The sequence below is a fragment of the Rana temporaria genome, chromosome 2 (assembly GCF_905171775.1).
Source record: "Rana temporaria chromosome 2, aRanTem1.1, whole genome shotgun sequence".
Taxonomy (NCBI): domain Eukaryota; kingdom Metazoa; phylum Chordata; class Amphibia; order Anura; family Ranidae; genus Rana; species Rana temporaria.
The window spans coordinates 49,911,591-49,921,998 of record NC_053490.1 but is presented as its reverse complement, the minus strand read 5'-3'; the positions used below and the strand labels follow the sequence as shown (position 1 = coordinate 49,921,998).

The 10,408-nt window shown below is 47.1% G+C and overlaps 1 protein-coding gene across 1 annotated transcript in view; it reads right to left on the bottom strand.

Annotated features, from left to right (window-relative positions):
• Positions 1-1,256: 1,256 nt before the first annotated feature.
• The window catches only part of LOC120929012 (dead end protein homolog 1-like), a 62,579-nt gene continuing 53,427 nt past the window's right edge, over positions 1,257-10,408 (bottom strand). The window contains exon 5 of the mRNA XM_040340185.1: positions 1,257-1,768. Within this exon, the coding sequence (XP_040196119.1) occupies positions 1,752-1,768 (17 nt within the window). The 3' untranslated portion in view covers positions 1,257-1,751. The remainder of the gene's footprint in view (positions 1,769-10,408) is intronic.

Sequence of the window (10,408 nt, the reverse complement as noted above, 5' to 3'; positions counted from 1 at the left end):
AAGTCCGTTTACGGACTTGTAATGGTTCATCCCTATGATGATGCATCCGCTAATGTCCGCAACCATCCTCATCCGCAAAGATCCGCTTTTGCGGACGGAAGAAAACCCTATTTTTCTTCCGTCCAGCGGAACGGATCGGATGAATACGGACACACGGTCCGTATTCATCCGATTCCCCATAGAGGAGAGCGAAGGAGAGACAGGGCGGTCTCTGCACTGTGTGTGGGGACCGCCCTGTCCGCCGACAGCTCAGCGGGGATCCCCGCTGAGCTCACGGACACACACGGATCGGATCAATTACGGATCCGCTCCGTGTGAAAGAGGCCTTAGCTATACTGGCTTGCATAACTGCAGCCTCCCTTTAAAAGTTGCAACATATGGGGTACACATGGGAGAATTCTATAGGGTTGATTTACTAAAGGCAAATAGACTGTGCACTTCACATTGTGCAGTTGCTCCAGAGCTTAGTAAATGAAGTAAACCTTCATTTTACAAAGAATACCTAATCACGTGCAAGAAAAATAAAAATAGCATTTTTGCTTGCACATGATGAAGTCAGCATAACCTCTGCTCATTTACTAAGCTGTGGAGCATCTGCAGAGTGCACAGTCTACGTGCCTTGTAGTAAATAAACCCCTCTGTGTGACTTCTTGCTCCTTATGGACAGCCATTAACAAAGCTACAAATACTGAATACCGTCTTAACTTCAATCAGCCCCACTTTGTTAGTAAACTTTCTATAGTTCAAGATAGATGTTCTTTAAAGTATAAGTGCACTTGTTCTTTTTACCCCTCCTCCCCTTACCTAACCTAACCCATCACCCCCCTCCACAGAGGCATCCTCACCTTACTCTGATGGACGCTGTTTGCTTACATCCATTGGTGCAAGTCTTCACTGCCCTGACCTCGCCTACACATATGCACCTCATAGGGGTCGATTTACTGAAGGCAAATAGACTTGCATGTGGCACTCTGCAAGGACATTTGCTCTAGCTAACATTGTTACTGCAAGGGAAAAAAACATAATTTTTGCTTGCATGTAATTGGATGATGGGAGTCAGCAGAGCTTCCCCTCATTTACTAAAGGCAATTAGACTGTGCACTTTGCAAGGGAAGTTGCTCCAGAGCTTAGTAAACGAGGTAAGGCTTCACTTTGCAAAGAATGCCCAATAACATGCAAGGAATATAAAAAAAAAAAAAAAACTGCTTTTTTGCTTGCAAATGATTGGATGACGGAAGTCAACAGAACTTCTGCTCATTTATTAAGCTCTGGAGTAAATGCACTTACAAAGTGCACAATCTATTTGCCGTTAGTAAATGTTGATTTACTAAGCGGTTGCCCTTAGTGTTTTTTTGCTGCATATCAGCAACTCATATATAAAAAAACTGCTTGCAACTGCGTAACACTTACAACAACCAGATTCTCCCTTCAATTTCCCAGCCTAACATAAACCCAAAAGAGAGAAAATAATTGGTTGCTGTAGGCAGCACAGTCCGTTCTTCCAACAGCTAACTCTTATAAACATGGTTTAGTTCTTTTAGGGATTACCAATGTGGAAAAAACATTAGTAGTGTCATCACACAAAGAACAAGTGCTAGATGAAACTTGAAGAACTATACATTTTGGAAAGGTCCCATTCCCTTAGCATTCATATCCACGCGTCAATCTTGGGCTTCACGGGTCTTCTTATGTGTTGAAACAAAAATAAAGTAAAAATTGCGCTGGGTTTTCATTTTGGAAGCCAGGATAGTCTAACCAGGGATGAACCCTGTAAAACAAAACAATATTTCAGTAAGAGGCAATACTAAATAACCAGGCGGCATAGACATTAGAGAAAGTAAGAACCTAAAGAGAACCAGTCACAGCTGCAAGAATGTGAACACTGAAACTTAAAGTGTATGCTACCCTAAAACTTATTTTTTTTTATGCGTTCATATATGTGTATTTATTAACACTGAAGAAATTATACTTTGCTACAATGTAAAGTAGTGAGGGCCTGATCCACAAAAACCCGGCGTAACTTAATTTTTCCTGTTTAAGTTACACCGCCGCAAAATCTCTACCAAAGTGCCCGATCCACAAAGCACTTACCTAGAAATTTTGAGCGGTGTAACTTAAATCCGTCCCATTTAAATTAGGCGCGCTCCCGCGCCGGACGTACTGCGCATGCTCCCAACGCGATTTTCCCGACGTGCATTGCGCGAAATTACGTTACGCCGAGTTTTGTGAATCGCGCCGGGTAAAAAAAGTTGTGTCTGGAAAAAAGAGATGCGGCGGGAAAAAAAAAAAATGTAAAAAAAAAATTGGACAGCGTCGCGGGAAAGAAGGGTCTACTTTTACATGGTGTACTAACTTTACACTTTGTAAAAGCAGCCCTAATTTTGCGACGGCAAACTAATACTTACGGAGAAAAAACGAAGCGTAAAAGCTTTGTGGATCTCCGTAAGTGCTAATTTGCATACCCGACGCTGCATTTCGATGAGAAATGCCCCCAGCGGCGGATGCGGTACTGCATCCTAAGATCCGACAGTGTAAGTCCCTTACACATGTCAGATCTTCTGCCTATCTATGAGAAACTGATTCTGTGGATCAGTTCCATAGATAGAAACAGGGATACAACGGCGTATCCCTTTTGTGGATCTGGCCCTGAGTGTACAGCTTGTATAACAGTGTAAATTTGACATTAATGGCCGTGTGTTGAGTTATTTAGAGGGGACAGCAAATTTTCCCCGGGTATACAAGCTGCACACTCACTACTTTACATTGTAGCAAAGTGTCATTTCTTCAGTGTTGTCACATAAAAAGATATAATAAAATATTTACAAAAATTAGAGGGGTATGCTCACTTTTGTGAAATACTGTGTATATGGGTCTCGTCTATTACTAGTATTGCTATATACAGTTGCAGCTTACCATTTCTAGAACCCAGTGCCACTTTAGTTTACCACTCTGTCTGCCTTGGTTTTATTGTACAATTATGTAATTGTTTAGTTGGATCAATTTGCTATGTTAATTTGCTTTCGGGTGGAGATTGTACATGTATAAATTAGGGATCGACCAATATCATTTTTACAGGACCGATACGGATTTTTGGCCACCTTTCAGGCTGATAGCTGATAACAGGTGCCGATAGTCTGGACATCACCATCACCTGCCACCAGATGCAGCATGTCACTTGCAAACGGTCACCTGCCACCAATATGCAGCTTGTCACTACTTACACTACTTCTGGCAGCCTCTCCCCAGCAGCCTTCGTGGCCCTGCTGTAGGAGCGGAACAGCGGTGATGCGAGGCGGGGAGTGAGAGGTAATGTCAACTCTCTGCTGCCCACCGCACAGCTGACAGGGATTGGCAGAGACTGCAGCGAGCGCCACGCGGGGACAGGGGGAGGAGGTCTAACCAATATGGGTACGTTTCTGACCGATACCAATAATTTGAAAAATGTGAATATCGGTCCCCAATAATCGGTTGACCCCTAGTATAAATGTTTTTATCATTCCAGTCTAAAATATGCTATGACTAATGAGCTTGACGAAACGCATCAGTTTTTATTTGCTTATCACTCTTATGTAGTCAATAAACTTGGAATACTGATTACAGAGTTGCCAGCTCCATCTATTCCTCTACAACAAAAATTACTGTTCTTTATGTGCCCTGTTTACACCACAACCCAGGTATCCATATGCAGATTTTTTCTCAGCAGAAATCTGCAACATGTATGCAGTTTTCTATGTGGAAAATAAAAACTGATGTGACATCAACATTGTGGTATGAACAGGGGGCATAGAGAACAATTGTTTTTTTGTGGCCTTTCCAGGGAATTTAACGTATACATCTTTGTGTGGGAAAGATCATTGCAGAGATGTACATAATAAATACGCACGTGGTTTGAACAAGCCTATGCATGTCAAATCCACAGTTTTTTAAAGCAGTTTTTATGCACGTATGTTTGAGGCCTTAAAGTCTTACCATAGTTCAACAGCTGTACATAATATTAATTACCCTATCTTTGAGAGACATAAAAAATGTAGAACAGAGGAAAGGCCGCAACTCCAAACAGATAAAAATTGTATTTTTGTACTCACCGTAAAATCCTTTTATCATTCATGGACAGACACAGCCCCAAATAATCTTGACAGTAGGGTTATGTTCCATCTATCAGGAGAGGACTAGGTAGACATGTTAAACAGTTAAAAAACATGTAACACAGCAAAGCTGAACAGCACCGCCCAGGGGGCAGGCCCTTGGTCATAACCCCTCACCCTGTAGTCAGCAGCTCAGTTCGTCAAATAGCAGTACAAACTTAAAAAAAAGGAGGGGAGGGTGCTGCGTCCGTCCATGAACTTCAGAGAAAAGGATTTTACGGTGAGTTTCTCTTTCGTTCATGGACGGACACTGCTCCAAATATTCTTGACAGTAGGGACAAGCCCAAGCAGTGTAAAAAAAAATGAGGGGTGGGCACAGCAAGCAAACCAACTTCCACCCAAAAACAAACAGTGCTCCTCAACTCAACGGAGGAGTTGTAACCTTAAACAGCCTCCTGCAAAAATTTGCAGCCAAAGCAAGCATCCGCAGATGCATGCACATCAACCAAATTTAGTGAAGGTGTGAACGGACGACCAGGTCGCCACCTTACACACCTGTGAGACAGACACTTGATGTCGGAAGGCCCAGGAAGCACCTATTGCCCTGGTTGAATGCGCCGTGACAGGAAAGGGAAGTGCCCGCCCCTGTAGGGCATAAGCCTAAATCACAATCTGTCTGATCCACCGAGAAATGGTGGCCGATGGGACCGCCAGGCCCTTCTTTGGTCCAGTCAGGGATACAAACAGTGAGTCTGACCTCCGAAACTGATCCCACGGGGGTAGTGGTGGACAAACCGGAGGGGCCACATGTCGAACCCCTTGCACAAACGTTCTCACCAGTGGATGAGCCACATAGGGTCGTTGAAAGAAAACAGCCAAGGCTGAAATCTGCCCCTTTATGGTGCTTAGGGCAAGTTTTTGATCCACCCCACGCTGTAAAAAACGCAGGATCCTGGAAATGGAATAAGCACGTGGGCACCACTCCATCTCCTTACACATGGAGATTTAGGCCTTCCACGTGCGATGATATATCTTCCAAGAAGGTGACTTCCGTGCCCTCAGCATGGTGGAAATTACCGAGTCAGACAGACCTCAGTCCTTCAGTACCTGACTTTCAACAGCCATGCCGTTAAAGCCAGCAACTGTAAAGCAGGATGAAGAATAGGACCTTGCGACAGAAGGTCCTCCCGCATTGGCAGTCACCAAGAGACATCTGCCACCAGGCGTACCAGGTCGGCGTACCAAGGGCGCCAAGGCCAATCTGGAGCAAATAGAATCACTGGGATCCCCTCGGTCTCCACTCTGCAAAACAGACGAGGAAGAAGCTTCAGCGGGGGGAAAGCATATATCTGCTAATACTGTCCCCACGGAGTCACCAACGCATCTTTCGCATCCGCCCAGGGACCCTTGGACCTGGCCACAAATCTCAATACCTTCCGATTGAGTCGAGAAGCCAGGAGATCCATGTCTGGCTGGCCCCATCTCAGGCAAAGTAGCTGAAACACATCCCGGTGTAGTGACCATTCTCCCTGGTCCAACATCTGGCGACTTAGGTAGTCTGCTTACCAGTTTTCTACGCCCGGAATGTTTACGGCCAACAGGGCCGGCACGCTCTGTTCTGCCCACCGAAGCATGTGAGCAATCTCCAATGCTGCAGCCAAGCTTTTTGTTCCTCCTTGATGGTTGATGTACGCCACCGCCGTAGCGTTGTCCCACTGGATCCTGACTGGACGTCCCTGAAGCCTCAGAGACCATGTGGAGAGGCACAGTCTGATCGCCTGAAGTTCCAACACATTGATCGGCAGACAGGATTGCTCTTGTGTCCATCAACCCTGTGTTGACTGAACACCCCAGACACCCCCCTAGCTGGTCAGTCTGGCGTCCACGGTGATCACCGTCCAGCAAAAAGGAAGGAACGTATTCCCGGACTGAAGGGCCGGAGATCTCAGCCACCATACCAGGGAAGCCCTGACTAGTTTACTCACCCGAATTTGACAATCCAGGGACAACAGAGACTTGTCCCATTTGGACAGGATTTCCTTCTGCAAGATACGAGTGTGGAATTGAGCATACGGTACCGCCTCGAAGGTGGCCACCATGAGACCCAGGACTCGCATGCAGAAGCGCAGTGTCGACAACCTGCGGGATGCCAACAGGGGAGGTAAACTCTAGCCTCTAAGGAGGCCAGAATTATGCCCAGGTACTCCAGGCGCTGAGTCAACACCAACACCGACTTCTGTAGGTTCAACACCCAACCAAACTCTCAAAGAGTCTGACTGGCAATCGCCACATCTTCCTCTAATTCTGAGCCAGAAGAGGCTCTGAGCAGGTCGTCCAAGTAGCCCATGAAAGCGATTCCTCGCTGTCTCAGCAAGGCCAGAATAGGAGCGAGCACCTTGGTAAAAACCCTTGGTGCTGATGCCAGGCTAAACGGGAGAGCCACAAACTGGTAGTGGTTGTCCCCAACCACAAAGCGCAGAAATCTCTGATGCCTGACGCATATGCGGACATGCAAGTATGTGTCCTGGATGGAGTGCAGCGACCACAGAGCGAACTGATTTCATCCTGAATTTTCGTACCTTCACAGAGACGTTGAGGGCCTTGAGATCAGGGCTGTGGAGTCGGTAGATAAATGTTCCGACTCCGACTCCTCAGTTTTATGTACTTCCGACTCCGACTCCCCGACTCCGACTCCTCTGTATTAATATGCGAATGTATTCTATACATTCCTTGAGGGAAAGAAACGCAACCTACCACAGGACTACTGGCTGAGAAGCCAACAGTCTACTGTATTGCACAAGTAAAGTTTAAGTAAAAGACAAACACAATGAAAACAATCAAGTGGCTGGATAGTAGCAGCAGGCATAAACATCAGGAACAGGATTTTTACCAGTTCAAAAATACAAACCACATTATTTGGTTGTTTTAGAACAAAAACAAAGCTTATCTATAATGAACCAAAAACAAAATCTGTAAAACCTAGAAATGGTTTATATTAATCTTGAAATGTAGTTATAGGCTTAGCAAATGCAAATCAATTCAATGTAGAGTTCTAAGGAAGAGAATTGCCTCTGCCAGATCCTCTTTCATAGAGGCTCTTAAGTCAGACTTTATTATTTTTAGGGCTGAAAATAATCTTTCGACACTGACTTGGGTGGGTGGCATTGCAGTAACTATTCTGGCCACATCACTAACGATCTCTGGATAAACAAGGATGGCTTCTTCAACAGTAAGTTTTGATGAGCGATCATACTTTTCAACTTCTTTTAGTGCTTTATAAAACTCCTGTTGGAATTTTTTTATTTGGACACTTACTGGTTCTCCTAACATGCATTCCCTGTAAAAGCAGAACACAACACTATGGAAAGTATAAGTATTGCAGCTCCTAATTGTGCGCTGCGTGCCATATAGTGAAGCACATGAAAAGCATGCTTCTTCACAGTCACTTAAGGTGTTCGTTTTGCGGTTACGTGAGGCACTGCATGCATTGGTCTTTATTCTTACAGTAGAGAAGTCATTAATTATAACTTTTTGTGAATTGGGACATTTAAACTTGCTTTTTTTTTTTATTCCAATCTAAATTTAGTAGGAGTCGGAGTCGGTGCATTGTTTGCCGACTCCGAGTACCCAAAATTTCCCCCGACTCCGACTCCACAGCCCTGCTTGAGATCCAGGATTGGACGGACCCCGGCCTTTTTCGAGACTACAAACAGATTGGAGTAGAATCCCTGAAACCTTTCCAGCAGCGGCACAGGTACTATTACCCTGCGCCTCAGCAGGTCCTGCACTGCCCCCAATAGGGCGTTCCGACGAGCCGGAAGAAGACGGTTTGAGGGAAAGAATCTGTTTGGTGGAAAAGAAAGAAACTCTATCTTGTACCCTGATAAAAACCACTTTGCAAACCACTGGTCTGGAAGCAGGGAGGTCCATCGAGCTGCAAACTCGCGAAGGCGACCCCCAACCCGAGAACGGGCGGGGGCAACCTTCATGCTGTTGCAGATTTGTTCACAGGCTTGTTTTGCTTGCGAATGCAGGGGCGCTTTTGTCCTTCAGCTGGCCCCTTGTCTGCCTGGGAACGCTTACCTGCGGGCCCAGCCTGACGCAAATAACGCTTCTGAGCAGAAAATGAAAGCCCTGGCCTACGGCGTGGCTCCTTACCTTTACTGGATTGTGGGAGTAACATTCTCTTACCACCAGTGGCATTCTTAATAATGTCATCCAGCAAGGCTCCAAATAGCCTCTCTGCATGGAAGGGCAAAAGCCTTCTTGGAAATCTGGTCCGCGGACCAGCATTTTAGCCAAATCAGGCGATGTAGTACCACAGCAGATACTGAGGCTCAGGAGAGCAAGGGAGCTGTATCCAAGGCTGCATCGCAGACGTACTTAAAGCGGAGGTTCACCCAAAAGTGAACTTCCGCTTTTCGGAACCCTCCCCCCCTCCGGTGTCACATTAGACACCTTTCAGGGGGGAGGGGTGCAGGTACCTGTATAAAATAGGTATTTGCACCACGTCCAGTATAGACTCCCGCGGGAGTCCGGCCCCTCCGCGTCGCCCCCCCCCCCCCCCGTTGTGTTCTGGGAAACACTCGGCAGAACACAACGGGGACCACTGGGAACTGCACAGCGCGACTCGCGCATGCGCAGTAGGGAACCGGGCAGTGAAGCCGCAGCGCTTCACTTCCCGATTCCCTTACCGAGGATGCGGGCGACTTGGACAGGTGTCAATTTTTTTAAAGCCAGCAGCTGCTGTATTTGTAGCTGCTGGCTTTTTAAAAAAAAAATTTAAAAGAGGAGGTCCAGTTAAAAAAGGGGAGGCCCAGTTAAAAAAAAATAAAAAAAAATAAAAGTCAGCAGCTACTAACACTGTAGCTGCTCACTTTAAATAAGGACACTTACCTGTCCAGGGTGCCCGCGATGACGTCAGCCGAAGCCGAGCAATCACTCGGGTCTCGGCTGCCCCGCCCCCATTCTCGGTGAGGGAATCAGGAAGTGAAGCGTTGCGGCTTCACCGCCCGAATCCTAACTGCGCATGCGTCTCCTGGGACACACACAAGGTTCCAGAAGACACCGCCCCCCCATTCCCCAGGAGGCAGGACGAGGAGGAGAAGAAAGAAGACTGACCGCGGATCAGGAAGTGGCAGGACGATCTGCCTAGCAACAGGCACTTCAGGTATGTATAAGAAAAAAAAAATTTTGCAGCATTTCTGAATTATTTTTTTCCAGGGTGGAGCTCCACTTTAAGGCCATGCACCAACTGGTCTGCCAACTCCACACAGACTGGGGAAGCCTGTTGCTTCTCCAACTCGCGGTGCAACAATTTTGCCCACTCAGTAAGAGTCTGTGACACCAGGGCCGCGGCCAATACTGGTCGCAATGCTGACCCCAGCATGGTTAACATGGACTGGGCCACCGCTTCGGACCTCCTGTCAGTAGGATCCTTAAATGCAGGGGTCCTATCTACCGGAATTGTGGTGAACTTGTTCAACCTAGACACCGGGGGGGTCCACAACCGGGGGAGATGCCCATTTTTTCAAAAGGCTTTCCTCAAAAGGGTAACGGACTGCCATGCGTTTTGGGACCGCAAAGTCCTCTGCGGTCGTTCCCATTCCTTGTCTATAAACTCATCAAAATAAGTCACGCAAGGAAAAACTTTAGCAGTGTGGGTCGACTTGCGGGACCCAAAACGGACCAGTACCTCAGTAGATGCCCCAGTCGCATCCTCCAATTTGAGGGTTTCCCGCACTGCGGTGATAAGTGTTCCAACAAGCCCCCCGGACACAGAGTCTTCCTCACTGTCCAAAGGGTCCTGGTCTGCATCCTCTGACACATCAGAACAGGGGCCCTGTGCCACGGCCAGGCCAGAGTCTGAATCAGAGCTTTCCCCAAATTATGTGGGGGGAAGGGGCGCTTATTACCCCCTTATGCCCATACAACGCTTCCACCCTGGCAACAAAGGACTCCAGGACTGCTGACAAATCGTCCACAGGTACTGCAGGTGTTGGGGCACCAGTTGCTATCACAGGAATTTCTGTAGAAGAAGCGCCAGCCTCTGATGCCATGCTGACCTCGCTCACCTGACAGCCACTCAGGGACTAAGTCAAGGTACACTAAAAAAAAGCCCACCCTCCTTGCTGCTACAGACCAAGGAGTATATCCCAGAGGAACTCACCGCCCTGACCCGGGCACTGCTCAGCGCTGCGGTCTACTCTATCCCCCTGCACAGTGTGTGTCTGAGGTGTCTCTGAGGCCTCGTACACACGACCCAGTTTCTCGGCAGAATTCAGCCAGAAACTCGATCGGAGCTGAATTCTGCCGAGAAACCC